This window comes from Vicia villosa, unplaced genomic scaffold (assembly GCF_029867415.1).
Source record: "Vicia villosa cultivar HV-30 ecotype Madison, WI unplaced genomic scaffold, Vvil1.0 ctg.001961F_1_1, whole genome shotgun sequence".
In the NCBI taxonomy this organism is placed as follows: Eukaryota; Viridiplantae; Streptophyta; class Magnoliopsida; order Fabales; family Fabaceae; genus Vicia; species Vicia villosa.
This window is the reverse complement of record NW_026705791.1, coordinates 152,260-176,387: the sequence shown is the minus strand read 5'-3', so window position 1 is coordinate 176,387 and position 24,128 is coordinate 152,260. Positions and strand designations below refer to the sequence as shown.

Sequence of the window (24,128 nt, the reverse complement as noted above, 5' to 3'; positions counted from 1 at the left end):
TGCTTAGGAAAATAAATTTTATGTTTTATTAATTTATTAATTTATTATTTTCATTAAAATAAATAAAAATATACTAAATTTTTTTAAAAAAAAATAGTGTCCTGTTGAGCCCTTTTCCTGAATAAGGTTGTAAACTTGCAATGCTATGTGTAAATTGTTTGGTTGTAAACTGAGCCTACTAATTCAACTAAAACTAATATGTGTATTAAGGTTTTGAACTACGGTATGGTTTAGTACTCTTTGCCATTAACATTAGATTAGCAATATGTATTTGAAATCTTTGTGTCATGAAATTCTGTCAACTTCTTTATTAGTGTAAAATTATATGAGTGAGTAAAAATAGAATGTGAACTTCCTATAACTATGTTTTAGATACATGGACAATACTTTTCTATATATAATTTTCTTAGATATCTAATAATTATTTGGTGGCTTGAGTTGATATAAATGTAGTTTTTGATGTGTTTTTCTTTGCTTTGGTTTGTTTTTAATTTACTTCTAATAAATCCACTCTCTATTGTAACTTAGCACGTCAATTCAATATATAATTAATATACCAATTCAAATATTAATCTCTTTGACTTGAACTTTTTCAAGTGCTATTACTATTACATATAATGATATTACTATTACTAAAAGAATTCATAGAAGGTTTGGATTTTTAAAGATTATTTAAAAAATTAATATAATGGTATACAATATATTTAATGTTTATAATATTAAATATATATATAAAGTAATTTAATATATTTATGTTTGAAGAAAGGAGTAAATAAGGCGAAAAGTTGTACTATGAAGAATATACAACGGTTTTATTGTGTTGGCTAAACAAAGCGTGGATCAAAATCAACTCAGAAAACCATGGTCTAATAAATACACTGCAGTTTCAAACATGTAGCTTAATCAAACCCACGGTCTAAATTTAATTCAAAAATCGTTGCCTATTCATATACTTTAGACGACGTTTTTCCTTTTACGTGGGAGAAAGTGCAAAAATTCTAGTCTATGGAAATAGACAACGGCCGCATATTCCATGTCTGAATAACCGTCACCTATTATTAGGCTACGGTTTTATACTTATTGCTACGGTTTTTGGTCGTTGCTTCAACTAATTTTTGTTGTAGTGACTATTCCAAATTACACTTAAATAGAATTGAAGAATGGTTATTTCAACCCTCCAATTGACTCAATCTCTAAAATCTAAGCATAAGTCAAAAAATAAGGAAGTTGAACACCAACATAATCATTACAATCCCCCAAAACACATGTGGGTTTATAAAGAAAAAGAAAAATAAGGTTTATAAAAATATGGTACGGAGATATAGACTATATTAGCACATGTGGGTTTAATAATGATATAAGGTTTACTCACATAACTGTATATATATTGGATTTTATAAAGATATAAGGTCTGAATACAACAGTCATGTAAGTATATTATATATTTGTACATGTCCGTTTTTTGGTGAAATTTATAAAAGCATTTTTACATTGCTCATACTTGAGGGCTTCTGTACAAGTCGGTTGTTAGAGTCAAGTTTTATAACGGCCGAAGTCAATTCGGATAAAATTGGAGCTTTCCCCGCTTGAGTAATTTATCCAAAAGAGTGTGTCCTAGCTGAAATAGTTAATGAATCAAACTTGGTTATGCATGCAGTGGTTATAAATGCAGTAGGTAAGACATATGTTTTCAAAAGAAAAGATCTAGTACAAGAGTTCATTCTAAGATCCAATAGAATATATTAATCAAACGACTCTTCAAGATGGTTTAGTGTGAGGAACTTGTTTGAGCCTTCACCTTAGAAGTCACCTATTATTATTATTATTATTATTATTATTATTATTATTATTATTATTATTATTATTATTATTATTATTATTGTCGTCGTTAATAATTTGTTGATGAATATATTTTTGAATTTTTTCACGAGAGTGATAGAATAGTGTTTTTGTATTGTTATACATATTATAAATTTATAATGGTAGCTCCATTGTTAGGTGTTATTTGACTAAAGTGGGTGTAAAATGCTCGTATATGTTTCAATATTATATATATATATATATATATATATATATATATATATATATATATATATATATATATATATATATATATATATATATATATATATATATATATGAGGAAATATCAAATGAGAACTTTAATTATAATGAGAACTGAAATTTTTTAATAATAACCATATATATTTGAATTCAACGTCTCAGATTGAGACAATAATTAATAGATAGAGTATGGTTTAAATACATATCACTTAAATGCAGATCTAAGCATTAATTTTAAATCGCATGATTAGTATTAAAAATTCTCAGTTCTCATTTGATATATATATATAAGTTGTTGATAACTATAAATTAAAAACATTTTTAAAAATTTGAAAATTTAAAATATAAAATTGATAAAATTATAATATACATTAAAGATTTGGATATCGAAAGTGAAAAAAAAAACAGAAAAAAAAGAGAGAGAGGGAGATAGAGATATAAAGAAATTTTAAAAAAAAAAAAACACCTTTTGAAATAAAATTATATTTAATATTAAAAAAGAAAATAAATTGTATTTATTAAATAAAAAAATCAAAATTAAATGAATATATATAGACCTTTTGATTTAAAAAAACTAAAGAACAAATCAGGTGTCAAAAAGGTACTAAATATATATTAATTTTTTTTTAAAATAGTTATATTATTTATAAATATCAACAATTTATTTATACTACGACATAATATAAATAAATCTTACCGGCAAACATTAAAACTTAAATATCAATTTACACCTATCACTTCCCATACACCATGTAGATTGATATATATTATAGAGTAAATTTAACATAGTTTTTGTTGTAAAAAAATTATTTTAATACATTTAACAGTGATAATTAATAATCTTTATTTTTTTATGTCATCTAGAATTTGCATTTAACCACAATTATAAATATTAAATTAAATGTGTAAATAAAGTAATATAACAATAAAAACAATTAAAAATTCACAAATTATAAATAAAGATAAAATTCTAAATAATATATTAGTTTAAGTCTTTTTTTATCAATATTTGTTTCTTAATAGAATATCTAGATTATAATGCACCCCAAATCAGATTAGACAATCCTGTGGATCGGATAGCGTTGGTGGAAAAAAATCTAGATTATATAATTAATATTAATTTAATATTTTAAATAATAATATTTCAATAAAGTCATAAAATTATCAAAAAGAATGAATAGTTAATAAAAAAGGTAACTTACACATAAATTTTATATATATATATATATATATATATATATATATATATATATATATATATATATATATATATATATATATATATATATATATATATATATATATATATATATATCAACGCCCTGATACACAAAGTCAAAGTGACGAAATTGATTTCTCATTGCATCATTTTATTTAGATCTAATCGATGGCAAATTTTCCTTTTCGCTTGTTCTCAATCAACAACGATGCGTCATCTGTAGCTCCTCTCAGTGCCTCTACTCAAAGCACCGCAATTGCCCAAAGGATGGCGTATGTGGAACGTCTTATTATTGAACTCCGCAAGCCTGATCTCCGAGAAAACGCTCTTCATGTTCTCTCGAAGGTACCATTCTATCTTTCTCTTTTTTTCTTTAATTTTAATATATTTTATGAAATTCACGAGTAATCCAATTGTTAGACGAGTTGTTTAGTATGAAATTGAATGTGTTTTCTCTATCAATATCGATTTGGATTGTTATGCTAACTCCTTTTGCAGATTTAATAATATTTTAAGTCATTTTAAGGTTATTTTTTGGATATTTGGGAGATTCAAAAAGCTTAATCATTTAGGTCATTCTAGTCATAGATGAATCAAAAAGCTTCATCATTTAGTGTATCATGAGTAAAAAAATTCTTTAATTTTTAAATAAATATATATGTTTAAAATAAAATTTGAAGCTTCTGTTCAAGTTTTAATGTAAGTAAATCGATGTTAATCATGTTGGAACATTCAATCACAAGATTGGTAAACAATGTAGGGTTTGAGTAGTGGAGAAAGAGAGAGTGAGAGAGGAGAGGGTTAGAGAAAGAGATATAATTGAAGGTGAGAAATTATGATTTTGTTCATTTTACAATACACACAGTAGAATGGCATGATTACAATGCTCCATTTCACAGTGCTCCATTTCACACTTCTTCAATATCTCAAGGGCATATCTCCTTTGATGCATAAGCAGTCCTCTTTTGGACTTGGGGAACTCTATGCCAAGGAAATTTGTCATGATACCAAGGTTACTCATCTCTAATTCTTTCATTAGCTTGCTCTTGAACTTAGAAATACTCTTCTCTTTGTAGCCCGTGATAAACAAATCGTCTATGTATAGACAAAGAATGATCATCCCTTCATTTGTATCTGTTTTCACATAAACTCCATGTCCGGACTCACATTACTTGAAGCCAACCTCAATTAGGAAACCATTTATCTTTTTGTTCCAAGCTCTTGGAGATTTTTTAAATCTGTATAACGCTTTCTCAATTGTAGAACCTCCCTTCTTGGTTTATCACAACAACAAAAAAACTAGGAGATTGTTCTACATACACTTCTTCTTCAAGCGGACCGTTCAAAAATGCAGACTTCACATCCATTTGATCGATTGACCAATTGTTGCTATTCTCAATACCAACAACTAACTTTATGGTTTCAATTCTAGTAACTGGTGCAAATACCTGGACAAAGTCTATATCTTCTCTTTGCAAAAACCCATTTACAACTAATCAAGCCTTATGCTTGATTATTTCACCTTTGGGATTTGACTTCACCTTATAGATCAATCTTACACCAATCGCCTTCTTTCCTTCAGTATGATCAACTAACTCCTACGTATTGTTTTTCTTAATCAATTCCAGCTCCTCTTTCTTAGCACAAATTCAATTTGGACCACTCAAGGCCACTCCTATCATAACGAGTTCGAATTCGGCCATAAGCGCAAAATGGACGAAATCACCATCATCATTGACTTCGTTGTCAGGAAACATATCACAATCTTGGAGTTTTTGAGGAAAACCTATTTGCCTTGTTGGCCTTCTAACATTCTCTTCATTTTGGGCTTTGACACATGGCGTTTCTGCACTTCCCATTTTTGTAGAATCTAAAAATTTAAGCCTTTAATCAGTTACAGGTTACTGGTAACCGGTTACACCCTACTGGTAACCGGTTACAACCTACTCATAATGGGTTACAGCGTGCTGCAATGTCTTCAACTCATCGATCACAATGTCCTGGATGATCACAATCCTTCTGTTTGCATCATCAAATAGCTTGTAACCTCTAGTGTGGGTGATACCCTACAAGTATCATCACCTCCCCTTTGTTATTCAACTTATTTCTAATTTGGCCTAGGACATGTCGATACGCCATGGAACCGAAAAATCTTAAATGGTTCAGATTCGATTTGAATCGATACCATGCCTCTTCTGGTGTTATCTTCTCAAGTTTCTTTGTAGGACACCTATTCAACAAAGAGGCATCTATGGATACCACTTCTCCCCACAACTCTTTCGGAAAATTCATCCCTATTAACATACTTCTCACCATGTTCATAAACGATCGATTCTTCCTCTCGGCAACATCGTTTTTATGGTGTATAGTTTGGTACTACCTCATGCACTATCCCCTCTTCATCCCAAAACTTCACTAAGTCATTTGAGACATATTCGCCTACACCATTCGTTTTGAGAACTTTGAACTTGTGATTGTTTTTTGCTCAACCATGGACTTGATCTTCTTAAACACTTCAAATACCTCATCTTTTTTCTTAATTAGGTATGTCCATATATTTCTACTGTAATCATTGATAAATGTGACAAAGTATCTATTTCCATAAAACGAATCAACTTGCATCGGACCACACTTATCGTAATACACCACCACTAAGTGATGTTTGGTTCTACAACCTGCATCCTTGCTGAATTTACCCTTGTGTTGCTTCGCTTGCACACACTCTTCACAAATTTCAGTCATTATGTTGATGGATGGCAGCCCAGTTAACATTCCAATTCTTTTGCAATGCATTGAGATCTCAAAAATTGAGATGCCCAAGATGGTAGTACCATAACATCTCTTCTCGATTTGTCTTTGTAGCAAGACTCCCATGCACCATAACCTTCAATTGGCAGCATAGGAGCTTTAAGGACCAAAACCCCGTTTGCATCCATAACACGCAACGTATTCTCTTCCATGAAAATATTGTAACCCTTCTCAAGCAATTGGTCAATACTTAGAAGGTCATTTGATTTCCGAAATGTATAATACATTTTTTAACAAGGAATGTCCACCATCCCTTTTCATGGTCAAAACATCATTGATCCCATCAGCGCTAAAGTGGTGTCATATGTGAATTTCACTTTATTCTTCGTGGCTTGGTTGATTTTGACAAACCAATCCTTTCTCCATGTCATATGCGTAGAAAAACCATAATCCAAGTACCATTGCTCAGAAAACTAGGATCCTTCTCTCACAATCACCATAACATTTTCTTCTAAATACGTTTCTACAACGTTCTCGGAACGAATGCTGTTGCACCATTCATCTTCTGTGATCATGACCAAGAGTGTATTCTATTCATCAACCTCTTTCCTTGTAACCCTGGCTTCATCTCCTTTAGATTCCCTCTTGTTCGCGTTGCATTCTCTTGCAAAATGATCGAACTTTTGTCAATTGTAGCATTGTGCCTTGCTCGTGTCAATCGTTTCTCTTTTGCCTCTAAAGTTTCCTTGACCACCATTTTTGTCGCAGCTTCTCTCACCCTTTTGACAAGTCGAATTCTTCGAATTTTGAGATTATTTTCCACCAAAATTCTGAAAAAATTCCCCTTATCTTCATGGGCCATTTTCCTCTTCTTGTTCTTCTCATTGAACAGAGCTTGCAAAGCGATTTCCGCCTTTGCCTTGTCATTATTTCTATCCTCCATCCTTTGCTCATGAGCCTCAAGAGAGCCTTGAAGCTCCTCTTTGCCCAATGTTGCAAGATCCTTCGATTCCTCTATCGCCATCACAATATTGTCAAATCTTGCTGTCAAAGAACGAAAGATCTTCGACACGACATTCAATTATGTAACAGTTTCTTCACACACCTTGATTTGATTCACCAATAGAGTAATTCGCGACACGTAATTTTTGATTGTCTCCTTTTCTTCTAGTTAAATCAATTCAAGTTAATGTTTGTGAGTTTGTAACCTCACCACCTTCGCTTTATCATCTCTAGCATATGCCTTTTCTAAGGTTTCCCACGCTTGCTTCAACGATTCACAATCACCAACCTTTTCGAAGTTGTCACTTTAAAGTCTTTCTTCTTCTCTTTCGTATGTGTTATGTGTTGCTCGTTGTACATTAAATAATAATTATTTTATTTTTTATGTAATGATAAATTTTTCTGTCATGTGGGATGACTAGGGGGGAGAAAAACCTTGCAATTAAGAGAGACATTTGATGAAAGAGAAAAAAATGAAAATAAAAGCGTAATACTTAATATGATTGAAATAAAAGAGATATATAAATATAGTTATTAAAAGTGATACTATATGAGAGATAAAAAAAATCTATGTAAAAAACAACTCATTTCATTACAATCAACCAATATCAGTAGTTGGATAGATATTAAGTCACTCATGTTGTGTTACTTCGACCAACAAAAAAAACTCAATATCTTAATTATCCGATCTTATGTAATAAATAAAATCATTGACTATAATGATGGTGGCGACATCAAATTTATTTATGAAAAAATAAGCATTACTACCTCACACAAGTATCACATAATATTACTTTATTTTGGTATTTGTTACTTAACAATTTAATTTGTGCTTGGTAATGTTTCTTGAACTCGTCCATTAAAGACACAAATTTGTATTTTTCAATTTCTAATATTTCAGAGGACTGAGTTATTCCAAGATCTTGCACCATTGTTATGGAATTCTTTTGGCACTATTGCTATACTTTTACAGGTATGTTATATGAGACTAACTCAATATATTATATGTTTGTTGAATTTCTTTTCATTATTACTTTTACAAAACTTTTTTCTTTGTTTATACATTTTTTAGAACCTTATTATTTTTTACGAAACAAGATATAGCAAAAAAACATGAGGTAGCAATTTGACATACATTGAGACTTTTTTTTTATGTTGGACAATTTTACAGGAAATAATTTCAATATTTCCTAATATTCCGTTGCAAAATCTTACTCTTGCACAATCAACTCGAGTGTGCAATGTTCTTGCACTACTTCAGGTGAGATAATTTTGTCCTGACAAATTTTGAATCTTATGTCTAACATGAAGACATATGATATTTTTAATTTCCCTTTTTCCTCATATAAAATATATGAAATAAGTTTCTCTAAGACTTTTCTCTAATATTTTTATTATAGTGTGTGGCATCTCACCCTGATACAAAGATGTTATTTCTCAATGGTAATGTCAAGTTTCTTATTCATCTTATCTATTAGTCTTTTCATTATCCACACTTATCTTTTCTTGTTGATATACAGCCAACATGCCTTTGTATTTGTATCCTTTTCTTCAAACAACAAACCAGTTGCCACAATTTGAACATTTGAGGCTTGCTAGCCTTGGAGTTATTGGTGCATTGGTAAAGGTATTGTATTTGAATTGATTCTATTTTTTTATGCGCATTACTATTTTTAGTAAAATTAACTTTAATATAAATAATTTGGATAGTATTCTTTAAAGATTTTTCATGAAAGTATAAACTATGAATGGAAAAACATACAAGTTGAAAACTATATATAATATACTTGAAAAATCTTAGACAACATAAACTATTTTTTTTTTCTTTTATATTATAAATTATTTTCTTTAGAATCTAACAAACTATTTTATTTTCACAATAACAATTATTTCTTAACAAAATAATTTTTGAAAAAAAACTTAAATACAAACACAACTAAAAAATTAAACAACTATTTACGATTTTTAAATGACTATAAAAATTGATTCTTAATTTAATTGCACGAACACCATTGTAATTGTTTATTTTTATTTGTAATGTGTCAATTGTAATAATTTCTTTTTGTTTATACTTGTAATTTACAGGTTAGCACCAAAGAAGTAATAACTTATCTTCTTTCAAGCGAGATAATTCCCTTGTGTTTGAGCAATATGGAAATCGGAAAAGAAGTATCAAGAACGGTTAGAATCTATATATTGTTTTTAGCCTAATTGTTTCTACTTATTTTTATTTCATTATTTTGTTACCAATATATCAAATTTGTATATTCCTGCAGGTAGCAACATTTATAATTCAAAGAATTCTGGGAGATGGTGATGGTTTGGCTTATATTTGCGCTGCAGCAGATCGATTTTTTGCTGTACGTCAAGTTTTGGACATGATGTTGAAAAATCTTGAGAAACGACCTTCACCTCGTCTTTTCAAGCTTGTAATTTCATGTTATTCTCGTTTATCGGATAATCACAGGTTGATTGAGAAGAAACTTTATCTTAAGCATTTTGATGAAATATGCCTTTTTCATTCTTTTAAATTTTCTTATAAAAATTATTTCATATTACAGCAGGGCTGCCATTGCACTAGCAAGCTATCTTCCAAATATGCTCACAAATGCAACTTTCAATAACTATTTTCGTGTAAGTACTTTTTATTACATAACTTAGTATAAATTTGATTTTGAACTTATTTGATACACATTATATAGTTTGGCATAATATGTAATGATGTCGGGTTGTTCTATATTCTTAACATTATTGATGTCAAAATATCTATATTGTGTTGTGTCCTAGTATTCGTGTCAAATTTCATATCTCATAACATGCTAATATAGAATTTCATGATTTTTTTTTTTAATGTTTAATGGTTTCAGGAAGATCCAACAACTTGGAGGTTGGTGGAGCATCTGTATGAAAACATAGGGATGAACCAAGATCCATTAGCACCAGGTGAAGGAGAAATCAATGATGTTGTTGGAACATCATTGTTTGGTAAATGATATGTCTTGTTATGTTTATTGGGTTTGCAACACCAGAACTTTATAAGCAAGTTATATTTCTACTTGAAAACATGAATCAAGTCAATAATTGCTTATGCATTAAATTGTAATAATCATCTTAAATTTGAAGATGTTTCTTGATTGTGCTAATAGATTTATATGGGTGTACTCTTTTGACCATTGATGAATGTTCAATTTGGTGATAAGATATTAAAGTAAATTTTAGTCTTAAATTGTTTGACACAATTTATATATCATTACTCAAAAAATTAGATAAATTTCACTCAAGAATAATTCTTTTTTATTATGAGAATCAATGCTAAATATTCATTGTTTGATAGAGTCGTGTAGATAATAAGGGATAGTGTTGTCAGGTACACCAAACAATATTTCATTTTTTGTCAAAACTTTTTTTAAAACAGAGAAACATATATTTTATTCATCTAAGCCCATCTCAAAGTTGACATGGGTCATATACAATCAGGTGTTTTTGCTCTATCTAATATCATAAACCTCAAAGGGTTGGCTCAGTTGGCAAATGAGCTTTCTCCAAAAAGGGACGGAACCGGCTAGTACCCGGGTTCAATCCCGGCTGGAGTCAAAAACGCCCTGGGGCCCCTTTCCCCCGCGGATACCGGTCGATTAACAAAAAAAAAATCAAAACTTAGTGTGATATTAAATGAAGTATTATTTAAAGTAGGCATTTTATGTTTTGGACAATTTGAAAAATCTAAAATGGATGTATTTATTCTCCTATAAAATTTGACTTAAACATAAAATCTTTAGTAAATCTCTGTCTCTCTCTCACACTCGTATGTACACATGAAAATATACAAGATACAATTTTTATTTCTTTATGTGATAAATTTATTGTATATTTTTATAGAATCTTTATAAAAATATAATTGTAATAACGAAGGTTTTATAATATGGCATAAATTTAAAAATTAGCTGTCTAATCAAAAGTACATTAAATATCAAAATCTCTTATCTTTTTCAACTAAATTTCCCAACACTTTTCCTTTTACCAAAAGATTGTTAATTACGTATCTCAATTTTGTTATAGAAATCACTTTGTGATGGTCCTAGAGACACTTATACATATATATGTTTCATTTTTAGAGGAAGGGTTACTACAACATTAAATATTGGAAATTTAATTTTTATAAAAAAATAGTAATAGGAAACTATATATATATATATATATATATATATATATATATATATATATATATATATATATATATATATATATATATATATATATATTTGTGTTTGAATTGAGAAATTAAGACATGGTTTTACTATTTTTTTTATATTGGGTGTTCTATTATATTTACTTATATTCTTTTTTATGAAAATTCTAATAATAGAGGGTATACTTACAAAGAAAAGGCTAACTTAAAATGGTATTTCATTCAAAGAGAAATATTATAGCCTATTACTTTGGTAAATTTGGCGGATAAGTAAAAGTAAATTAACTATAAAATAGCTTTAAAGAGTACAATTTATCAACTAAAAAACCACATTAATATATCTATATGTATAGCTTTCATCACGTGAGTGTAACTATATAGTTCCTTGGCCCACTCAGTTTTTTTAGTGCGCGCATAAGTTAATTCAATACCCCGAATTGATAGTGTCAACAATTATTATAATTGGAGCATCAAAATATTGGTATTGTTATATGGACTACCCAGCCCTAAACGGGCCGGCCCTAGCGGGTCCTAGGTTTTTTAGGGCTGGGCCAAAAATGCCCTGTATAATATGGACTCGAGATTTACTACCCGAGCCTAGATGGGTTTCGGACTACCCTATCCTAAATGGGTTTTTTTATTTAAAAAAATTAAAATAAAAACTCCATAATATTTATTATAAATAAAATTAAAAATTATATTATTTTAAACATAATACATTTTTAAGTACTATATTATCTCTTATAAATACTATAATGTGTTTCTAAATACAATATATGTCTAAATTGTATAAAATAATACTTGAATATTTATTATGAGAGAAAAACTAATATAGTACGATGAAAAAATGTTGATTATGTTAATGTATAATATTTAAAAGAGAAGGATTGAATAAAATAGAGATAAAATTTAGTGAACTGAGAAAAATTGATATGCTATTTTGGAGTAAGATAATATAAATATTAATATAATTTTTTAAAATTTATAATTATGCGGGCCTGATGGGCTACCCACGACCCATATGGGCTAGCCCTAATGGGTAGCAGGGTTGGGCTAAAATGGCCCTGAAAAATATGGGCTCTAATTTTAAGGCCCAAGTCCTATGATTTTTCGGGCCTGACAGGCCGGCCCATATGGGCTAGCCCATTTTGATAGCTCTAGTTACATCATCACAATATAGATCTGACATAAGTACAAGGAACACATAAGATACATCAAATATGTTTACAAATTACAAAAGTTACAACATCTCTGGCTACAAAATAACTAAACACGCAACGGAAGATAACTTAAGTTATAAACCACTTAAAATCTTTAAGGTGATATTCTCTTTACCTTTGGTGAGTATTTGCTTATCTGAAAAATAATTAACTACGAGAACTGAGATAAAAATATTTAAGTGAGGTTCTACTAAGATTATAAGTCCACACACTACTTCTCTTATACAACAAGACAACATCATAGCTCATTTCAAGTGTGCATTCTTTTGAAACATACTCTACGTATTACTAGTCAACGTATTTGAGGATATGAATGCAATGATTCTTACGCCATACTTAAGCCACAGACCGTGTTTAGCATTACGGGTATGCTACCATCCCGCTAAATCCCTATAGATCAAGCTTAATAATAAGTATGGAACCTTAAGAACCAAACATGTATGGAAAATTTCAAACATTTCACGTTCCTTGCTCGCATGTCATTGCAGCATGCGCAAGCAGACACCAGAATTATTTTGTGCATATAGCTTATGCGTTCAAGGTCGTTAACATGTTTAAGGTCTACGAAGAAAGTTTCCTAGGAGTTCCTACTGAACCTAGCTGGCCTCGGTACAAAGGAGACACTCTATGCCACAATGGCACCATGAGAAGACGAAAGAAGGCCGCCCAAGTAGTACCCGCATACAAACAGAAATGGATGATTACGAAAAGAAAAAAAGAATATGTGATGTTTGTCGTGAATTCAGACATCATCGCAAAACATGTCCAAACAGGGTTGGAACTTCTACTTAGTTGTGTTTGTTATTTTATGTTTATTTCATCACTGCCTTGTAATTTCTTTCAACAACAATGACAACTCTAATTAAAATATCCAACTTCAAGTTACATCACAATAACGTTTACAACAACACAACAACTTAAAATTAGATTACAACACAATAAAGATAACATCATAACATATACTTCAAACACAATTACATCAAATTAATACTCACACAAGATACACCATGTAAAACTACTCAACAACAACATCTAAAACAAGTGGATCTTAAACGCCTCACTTAAATTCTCCACTGTATGTTGAAAACATACAATACGCATCTGTATCACTTTCCACATGATCCCAATAATACATGTAGGTTCCATCTAGGCCTGCATCCATCAAGGTTATACGGACAACGATAATACATTTCTTTAACTTTTCGGATATGACCACCTAGTTGTCGAAAACCAGCATTGATGTCTGTAACAATTCTTCTGAAATTCCAATGTGGGTTTAGACATACCCTTATATGATTATTTGTTTCAGAAAACACAACAGTCCAAACAGACATAGTTAGTAAATGTGTGAAGTACAAAGAAAAAGTGATAATTCAACCTTCCTACACATCTATATTTGTAGGAGATCAGACCCCTCCTACCAAAAATTTTGGAGAAAAAATATTGTACAAGATTTATGTTTAACGGAAAACATTCTACAACATTTTTAAATTTTTTTATTAATAATAACAAATATATTTTATGTTATATCAAATAATATTATTAATTATTAAATTATTTATTTATTTATTTATTTATTTTATTATTATTTATTATTTATAATATCCAAATCATTTTATAATTAATTTTTTAAGTATTTAAATAATTTAATCATAATTATTAACTACTTATAACAATTTAATATAATTTAAAACAATTAAAAAATCCGTTACATATAAAAACAAAAAAATAACTCTAAAAATTATTAAAAAAATAAAAATAAAAAGGTGGCAGTTTTTGAATTTCTTTTCAGGAGGTGTCATTTGGGAAATAAATATATTTTTCCCAAAGGGTGGCATTTGTTCAGAAGGGTGGCATTTATGTCAAAAATCCCTATATATATTCATTGGATTCCAAATTTCTAATACTCACTCCCTTATGCCAAACATCCCTTTGTTATAAAAAAACTACTGCAGTAAATTTTTTGCCTTTTTCAGTTTCACTTTGTTTCTGCTTAATTAAATTTCTAAATCCGAAGCAAATCTCACACAATACATTGAGAAACAAAATGAAGATGGAAGCTTCAATTTGTGCAGTGGAGAAAATAATCGGTTACACTTTTCATAACAAGAACCTTCTAGAACAAGCCCTTACCCATACTTCTTACCCTGAAGCTATTTCTTACGAGCGTCTTGAATTCGTCGGCGACGCCGTTTTAGGCCTCGCCTTCAGCAACCATCTCTTCCTCGCTTATACCTCCGTTGATCCCGGTCAACTCTCCCTCCTCCGTGCCGCTAATGTTAGCACCGAGAAACTCGCACGCGCCGCCGTTCGTAATGGTCTACACCATTATGTACGTCACAACACGCTTTCCATTGTTGATATGATTAACGAGTTTGCTGAAGCGGTTGATTCTGAGGATGATTGTGTTGTTGTTAAGTATGGTGGATCGGTGAAAGCTCCAAAGATTCTTGCTGATATTATCGAGTCTATCGCTGCTGCTGTTTATGTTGACGTTGATTTCGACCTAAAACGATTATGGGTGGTATGCTTATTTTTTAAGCTTTTTCTATTTTGGGACTAAATTTACTCAATTGGAATTCTTGAAAAATGATTAATGGTTGTTATTTTTGTTGGCAGATAATAAGAGGTCTTTTGGAGCCGATAGTTACACTGCAAGATTTGGACCAAAAACCGCAACCGGTGACAATGCTTTACGAGATCTGCCAAAAGAATGGTAAAAAAGTTGAAATAGAGCAACACAGAAATGGTGCCAAAAGCACTGCTAGTGTATTTGTTGACGGAGAGTTGGTTGCATCCACTTCCTCGGACCAGAAGGACATTGCAAGGCTTGAGGCTGCCAAGGCTGCCTTGGATAAACTAGAAAGCTTATTTCCTGCAACTTCCATGATGCCGGACTGTTGTGGCGATATTGATGACACCTTTGTAATTGAAGCCGCCAAGCAGAAATTATACGCAGTTTGTGGGAAGAAAAAGTGGCCCAAACCAGTATACAGGTAATTTGCTATGGCATTTTGAAAGAAAAACATTCATTTATAGTCCTAATTTGTTATTTTTAACTTGTTCTTTAAATTGATTTGCTTGTATCGAGCATGTATGCTGATTTCAAACTTCTTTATAATGTTTCACAGCATTGAGAAAGACGAAGGTACTCCGCAGGATAAGATATTTGTTTGTGCTGTTCAGATAACTACTCCGTCTGCTATACTCAAAATGTCTGGAGACGAAAAATCTCGAGTGAAGGATGCAGAAAACTCTGCAGCTTCCTTGATGATTCGGGCCTTACAACAACACAAGTATGTGTGACAAGTGTTGTAGTCTATGTGTTAGTTTATGATTTGTGTGAGAAATGGATATTGAGTGTAATACTAGTTTTAAGTCTTTGTTAGTTTATGATTTCTGAGAAATTGGTTACTGAGTGTGGTACTAATTTTAAGTATGTTAGTTTATGATTTGTGAGAAATGGATAATGAGTGTAATTGTAATTGTTGTTTATGTTTAGTTATGCAATAAAAAAATTTAATTTTTGAATGAATTATTTTTATAAAATTAATGTTTGTATACATTTTACTTAAAAGTGAATTAGTATAGAGTTGAACAATAAATTTGTGTAAAAAACTTTAATTTCCCAAAAGTACCTAAATGATTAATGTCGTGATTAATAAGATCTATGTAAAAAATAGTTAATATATAATTCTATAAATATATTGAAGTAAAAGTGTGATCAATAAAACAACTCATCATGTGTTACAAACACACTCACTTATATTAGAAATCATAACTAAAAAATTGGTTAAGAAAAGTTCCACTGTTCCAGTAAACAATATATGGTGTACTATTCTGTGCAACACTACTTTTTTTTATTAGAGCATGCCTCCATTAGACGTTGTTGAACAATTCTTTTTAGAAACTTACTATTAATACAAATTTTGGTTTAATTAAAATTAGGACCTAACAAAAATTACTCTTTTTTGTAGTTTGATACTTACTTATGTTACTATTTTTAAATTATAAATGAGTTACTATTTTGTTAGTAGAAGAGTTGAGCCTCTTTGGGATAGGTTGTCATCTGTTGGTAACTTACAATGCAAGCATCTCAAGAGAAAAATAGATTTGGATGTAGGAATAGTTGCATGCCAGATTAACTTGCTGACCAACAGGACAAGGAAAATTGTAGGCATCTTTAAAGGATAGTTCACCATCATGGAAATGATTCAACATGTACTTATCTTCTTTATCAATCAAAGGAATGATGATCTTGTCAATTATGGATTTGAAGGGTTGGATAGGCAAGTAGAAGTTTAAAAGGAAAGTTCCATAAAGTTCCATTTTAATGAAGCTGATACTAATAAAATCAGTAGTAGTAGTTTAATTGAAAAACAGTGACAAACATCAATATAGTGGTACTTAAATCATGCAGTCTATTTCTCAAAAATACAAAAGCAAAATTTCTTTGACATTACATTAGATTCATGATGCTTGCACCTAGATTCAGGATGCATGCACTGCAAAACACCATATCTAAACTATAATAGCTATAGCAGATAATGTGCTTGAAAACGGAACGGCAAGGCCACAAAATATCAAGCACCTTATTATGGCAGGGTGCTCTGAATATTTGAAGGCATGAGGACATTGAATCCATCTGCTGCAGAAGATACTATCATTCCAGGAATCTGTGTGTGCCAATGCAGTTCTTTGGGGTCTTTTTGCCCCTGTTCCCAGATTAAAGGATATAAGAGGATAAATACCAAGGTAAACAATTGAATTAAACACTTATTCAAGAAGGTATGGTTATGTCTAGAAACAGGTTATGTCTAAAAACATGACAGACTATTTTCATAACTTCTTTGATCTTTCAAACACTTACACAAGTGTTTATGTCATACAATAAGTTGAAAATGTTGAGCAAATTAATTCAAATTACCTGGTGAATAAACAATAGTTGGGGAGGCAGATCTTCGGGAGCTTTAACGTGTTCTTGGGTTTTAGCTTTAAATTCAGCCTCCTCTTCTTCGTCCTTCTCTAAAGAAAGGTCCCATATTCTGTGGCAAAGGATTACAAAACTTGTTAAAAGCTAATGAAGAAGCTAGTGAAGATTCTTGGGTTTAATCAATATCATATTTACTTACGTAAGCTGATTATCAGAGGATGAAACGGCCAATGAAGAAGCTTCGTGTGGACTCCATTCAATGGATGTGATTGGATGCTTATGGTATTCAAAATGCGCTACCATGATATCTGCTGCCACGGTATCTCCTCCCTGCAATCACAAAATTATGTACTATCACATCATCTTTAATTTAATAGCAAAATCAAAATAGTTGGAATTCTTCCATTCCTAACAAATATTTGAGGTTAGTTTATGGAAGAATTCAGACAATATGAATCAAGTTAACGTCTCGACAGTTCTTCACCAATTGCATCTAGAAGTTCTTTCAATTTACAATTTTTGTACGATTTTTCTGTATGGACAAAGGGGAATATTCACAACTATAGTCAAGCTATTCATAATTTCATACCTTTTTAAGCATTCTGAGATCCCAAATAGATATAGTCCCATCATCACTACCCGACGCCAACAAACGACTGGCCAACCTACTCAGTACAATAAAGTAGAACAACATGAAGAGATATGGAATGGAAATGGAGATATGATGGAACACCAAAAATCAATGTTATAATACCTGTTCCATGACAATACATTCACATCAGCATTATGTGCGTTAAAAAACGCAACTTGTGATCTCCCGCTACGAGCATCCCATAATGCAATGCTTTTATCCACAGAGCAAGAAGCAAAAACATCAGGTTCTACAGGGCTCCACTGCAAGGATTCATTGAATGATAGAGCTCTAATTATACTTATAAATAAATAACACTTGTGTTAGAGACTGGAATGTCTGAATACATACTTGCAGATCTTCAACACTACCGGTATGTCCAGCAAAAGGAATTTGGTCAATATTCCATGTTGCAGCAGATGTAGGCTCCCAAAGATAAATACTATTATTGCAACCTCCTTCAAGCATGAAGATCAACCAACATAAAGCCTCAAATCTATTTGATAACTAAATATGAATGTATGCTAGAGAAAAATATAAACCCGACAGTTACCAGATATAAGCCTTCCTGGAACAAGAGGATTCCAGTCTATAGCATAACCTTCATCGCCGTGCTTAAATTTTTGTAGTGGAGACTGAACTACATCAACTCCTTGGACATCTTCCGTTTCTGTTTCTGCTAGCGCATTGAGATGGGAGCTCATGTCCCAGATCTGTACATAACCAGATTCAGCCCAAGATGCACATATATGGGGATTTTGTGCCATGGCGCGTATCCGGTTGATACAGCCTTCGTGAGCTACCTTCCGCAACTGAAGTTTGTACAGAACAAAAAGTGTCAATAATATCAACTTCACGACAGTCAAGAAATGAAAAACTACAAATGCAGACGAAGAGGACTTTGCCTGCAAAGCCGGTCCCGTGGCACCACCATCTTCTTCTTCATCATCACTATCATCCTCGCTGTCACTATCCTCATCCATTCCAGAGTCATCAGTTTCATGTTTAGGCACGAGCTCACGTCGCTTCCCAGAAATATTGGATACTTTAAAAATCCCAATAGAATTCCAAGAAGGTTTCTCAGCCTAAGGTACATGCATGATGCAACATCATATCAATATGAGATTTCCAAAATAAGCAAAAGAAGCAAAGAAAAAAAGCTTGTAAAAAACATGACTAGGAAATGCTAAATAAACCAAACCTGTGTCCCTGCCATGAAATACACTGTATGCGGAAATTCTGTTCGTACTAAACCCAGGGAATCGCGTAATATATCGAAGCTGTCAAAAATTTAAAACAAAACAAAATTATGACTCAGAAGATTGCAGACACTAAGAAGAAGTTAAAGAAAACACCCAAAAAAAATTACCTAAGACAAGGCCATCCAATATGAAAAGCATGAAGAGAGTTGTAAGCAGAAGGATCACATTGAAGCTCTTCATCTTCTTCCAACTTGTCCACACCAGGTTGCCACACTTTCACTGGAACCTGTGGCCCTGAAGAAGACGATGATTCACCCCGGTTCTTCAAATTTTTCACAAAGCCACAAAAAAATTAGAAACTGCCACACACAAAAAAAAAAAACAGAATGAATTGAAACAAAACAATAGAAGAGGTTGAATGAGGTACAAAACGATACCTTGGTCTTTCTCTTTGCCCTTTGGCGATGTTTTATACCACGAGACATGTTCAGAGACTTAAAAAAAAACAGAGTAAACAAAAAGGTTCGAAACTCAGGAAAATAAAATTACAAAGAAATCACCACATTCAAACGTAATTCATGATTATGCATTTGTGATACAAAGGTTAACAATGGAAATTCGACATACCCGTGGCTTGTTGGCTGGTGTGGGAGAGAAAGAAACAGGGTTTTTATGTTTTTCGATCAAGATGTTTCAGGGGTTTTGTTACAAAATATATAATAATATAATTAAATCTACTTAATATAAATGTAAAGAAGTCATGATGGCAACCCTAGCCACATGTCTTCTTGAAAATAATCCTAACCACATGTCATTTTGAAAACAATCCTAGCCACATGTCAACTTGGTAAGTATTCTAATTACAAACTCTATATTAAAATAAATAATAATAATATAATAATATTAAACCACCACTATTATTAAAAATAATATAATATTTAGTTAATAATAATAATAATAATCTACTTCTACTTAATATAAAATAATAATAATAATAGTAATATTAATAATATAATATTCAATTACCACTATTAAAAATATCCAAATAAAAGTCATTATTAAAAAAATCTTTCAAACTTATAAAATCTTGAAATCTAGCCTATATTTCAAGTTTAAAAAATATAAAACTAAATTTTAAATATATTTTAGATAATCAATTTTTACGATAAAATAGATAATCTTAAATTAGTTCATGCTAAATTCTAATTTTATTTTTCTATTTTTCTTCTTTTATTTTTCATTTATTTAAAAAAAATTATGTTTAAAAAATAACTTACTTCTCAAAATAAAGATGAAATAAAAGTATTGTTTTAAAAAAATGTGTTTTCTAAATGAGTTACACAAATTTTTATTATAATAAAAAATTAATAAAAAAATTTACAATATTTAAATATAAAAATTATCAGGTATAATAATTATTGAGTTTGATTGTACTAAAATTTTAATAGTCATTATGAAAATAAAAAGAAAATTTTGTAAATCATTATTTATTCTCATATTGATTATAATTACTTTAGATATATACTAAATTTGTTTAAATTAAAATATTTTATATTATTTTTCAATTTAACTTTAACCACTCATTTTCTAAATAAAATTAAACCTTTAACTCATCAATTATATTAATAAAAACGTTTATATATATTAAAATTATCCGTTACAACATTTATGAAGTGTTATTATACAAAAATTTTAATAAATCATTATGATAATCAAAATTAATTAAAAATAAAAATCCTATCAATTATTATTTTTCCCTTACTTTGGAATATTAATTTTTATATAGAAATAAAATATATTCTACAAATATTCACTATTTGTAACATTAAAAAATTATTATAGTTACAAAATTATTTTTTAAATATAATCATTTAAGACAAATATCAATTTTATATGAATAATAATTTTTATTCTTTATTGCACCAGCTTTTAAATATTTTTTTTCATATTTATCATTCTTTTTTTTTTCATCTATTTTACAAATTTCTATGTTTAAAAATTAAATTACTCACTTACAATAATATTAATTAATGATAAATTATAATATTTTTCATTCTTTATCACTCACTTATAATATCTAAAGTAGTTAAACGGTAAGTTACAGTTTTTAATCTCAATTAAAATAATATTAATGAATAATAAGTTTTAATTAGTAAAATTTGGAGTTACAGTTTTTAATAAGATTTATTTTGTTTTTAGTAACCATTATTGTATGTTATATATATGAATGCGTATTTGGTGAATGAATTTGACATATTTATACTATATATTTTGGCTAAGTCTTCATCATTCTCTTCAAACAATTGATATTTTCGATTATTTTTCTTATTCTCACTAAGTTTTAACTATGATTTGTTTTATTGTAGATCTTTATCCTTTTATTCAAACAAAGTTCACAAGGTACCTAATTTTTTATTTTGTATCTATATTTTTATTTTTTTTGTTATTTTTGAACATATATATTCTAATTGTTCTTTGATTTATGTGACAGGTTTAAGACTCAACTTTACTCTGTTATATTAGTTATGTAAATACTTTAGTTATATTATTTTGCAATAACTTTCTTGAGAACAAATATATTATTATGCTATTTATTTCTGCATTTTTCTCTTCTTTACATTGATTAATTTGAATGTAACAATTTTTTAGTGAATGAAAAGAAGAAAGAAAATTTATATTGTTGCTACATATTTATTTTTACTATTTGAAAATTATGTGAAAAATGAAAACCCATGTAAATATATGTCTTTAACCAAAATATTTTAGAGAAATATATGTTTGATTTAATTTATTTACTTAATTTTTTACGATCTTCAAAGGACTTCAAAAATAATATATGCATAAAAAATGTGTCTCATTTGTCAATATATTTTATTGTGTAATAAATGAGAATGATAATAATGATATATTTTGATATAGTTATGATACATGTTGTACTAAATGTATTACAGAGTGTTTCAAAAAAAAAAGTGTATTATAGTAATTACATTATTATTATTATTAAATTATTATAATTATTGTTATTAATATCATAATAATTACTAACTATATCTCTATATATTCTTTTAAAATGCATAATTATTTATGGAAAATAAAATTGCAAAATAAATTGTAGTGGTAAGTTATAATCGATTTAGTTGTCACTTACTAAACTCTGAATATTACTTTCAAAATTATGTAATGATAAAGTATTTGATTTATCATTATATACGTATATAAATAATATGTATTATGAATAATTACTTTATTTTTTTTAACGAATGAGAAATATGAGGACTAATCTACATTTTTTTTATCATAAAAGTATATTTAAGAATCAAAATATCACTATTTAATAAAAAAACTAAGAAAACTTCACTAAAAAATTAATAACTGAAATTAATAAGTTTTAAAATCATTAATGCCTATAAAATTTAAAAAAACTCTTTAAAATTTTATTTTAATTTACAAAATTATTTTTCTTTAATTTTAATATTAAAGTGAAAATAATTAATTTATTCAGATGGTTAACCTATAATAAATAATAGTATTAATAAACAATCCATTAACCAAGTAAGAACATATCTCTTCCACTATAATAAACAAACAAAAAAATCATAAAAATATGGATGGAGTTACTTGATTAATATAGGAACACCAAATAAAAATCAATATGATAAGATATAATATGATTTATTTTTAAAAAATATGTATAGAATATACTATTTAAAACTTTTTTTGGACATGACATTGAATAAAAAAATCTTAGGTTTTATAAGTTATAGAATAATACCAAAAGAATAACTGAAATTTAGATTGATATACTCTTATATGTATTATGAATTTAATGATTAATCATAAATATTTATCTACAAATAATTTAATATAACACTTTTTATAATATTGCATTATTCACATAAATATGTGAAATTTTTCAAATTTATAGAACATAATTGAAATGAGTTTAAAGGTAGTGCACTGACAGTGTAAACAAACTTTACACATAAATCCAATCAAAATTCTTACACTTGCCATGTTATATTAATTTTTTTTAATTAAAATTATGCTTTAATTGGATACATGGTTGTGATTGGTTGACAGTGTAAAAATATTTTACACTGTCAGTGTATATCCCCTTTTCTCAATTGAAATTATATATATATATATATATATATATATATATATATATATATATATATATATATATATATATATATATATATATATATATATATATATAATTATTAGAAATTCTCATATATTTTAAATTTTGTTTATATTTAATATAATTTAAAAATACGTTTAACTATATGATATAATATATATATATAAATTATTAAGATCAAAATTCTAATCAAACCCGGGCAACGCACGGGCCATAGAACTAGTTAAATTAAATGTTTGAATTTTAATTAATTAATTAATTAATTTTAATAAAAAATTAATGAGAGATTGCTATTTGTACCGAAGTATGGTGGGCTTTCTAGTGTTAGAATATTTTGGGCCGGGCCTATATTAGATGTCTTGCACAGTATTGAAAGGAAAACATTCATTTATAGTCTTGATTTATGTATACAAAATTTCATCTTTTTGTCTTCTGTTTCCTCTGGTAGAATAATTTGAAAATATATGACAGTCATAGACCAAAACTAGAAGAAAATGCATATTAGTTGTATCTCTGTCTTTGATATTTCCTATTTTCACAAATCAATCATGACAGAAAATCATTACTCAGTATCTGTATTTATATTATATATCATACTATTAATTTAAAATATTTTTGTGATTGGGCCGAATATAAGTTGTTCAGATCGACCATACTATATTACAAAAAAAAAACAAATGGGTTTCCAACACTAAACTAAAGATGGAATCTCGTATTTTGATTAATGAATGAACCCCTATTTTGTTGTGATATGATTTTCTATAAAGTGACAAAAA

The 24,128-nt window shown here is 29.1% G+C and overlaps 3 protein-coding genes across 3 annotated transcripts; 2 read left to right on the top strand and 1 right to left on the bottom strand.

Moving 5' to 3' along the window:
• The first annotated feature begins 3,429 nt into the window (after positions 1-3,429).
• Positions 3,430-10,259, top strand: LOC131637277 (uncharacterized). Its single transcript, XM_058907858.1, has 9 exons — positions 3,430-3,628; positions 7,935-8,006; positions 8,205-8,294; positions 8,434-8,476; positions 8,554-8,660; positions 9,119-9,214; positions 9,310-9,500; positions 9,595-9,667; positions 9,901-10,259. The coding sequence occupies exons 1-9, from the start codon at positions 3,452-3,454 to the stop codon at positions 10,024-10,026; spliced, it is 975 nt and encodes a 324-aa protein (XP_058763841.1). The 5' UTR covers positions 3,430-3,451; the 3' UTR covers positions 10,027-10,259.
• A 4,093-nt stretch (positions 10,260-14,352) lies between these two features.
• On the top strand, positions 14,353-15,977 carry LOC131637265 (ribonuclease 3-like protein 2). Its single transcript, XM_058907846.1, has 3 exons — positions 14,353-14,966; positions 15,062-15,438; positions 15,574-15,977. Exons 1-3 carry the CDS (start codon positions 14,490-14,492, stop codon positions 15,746-15,748), a joined length of 1,029 nt encoding a protein of 342 aa, XP_058763829.1. The 5' UTR covers positions 14,353-14,489; the 3' UTR covers positions 15,749-15,977.
• A 798-nt stretch (positions 15,978-16,775) lies between these two features.
• Positions 16,776-19,900, bottom strand: LOC131637271 (protein HEAT STRESS TOLERANT DWD 1-like). Its single transcript, XM_058907852.1, has 12 exons — positions 19,836-19,900; positions 19,646-19,702; positions 19,376-19,530; positions 19,208-19,286; positions 18,912-19,091; positions 18,560-18,818; positions 18,358-18,464; positions 18,130-18,269; positions 17,965-18,040; positions 17,575-17,705; positions 17,370-17,487; positions 16,776-17,157 (listed from the first exon to the last, which is right to left on the bottom strand). Exons 2-12 carry the CDS (start codon positions 19,691-19,693, stop codon positions 17,038-17,040), a joined length of 1,413 nt encoding a protein of 470 aa, XP_058763835.1. The 5' UTR covers positions 19,694-19,702; positions 19,836-19,900; the 3' UTR covers positions 16,776-17,037.
• Positions 19,901-24,128: the final 4,228 nt, after the last annotated feature.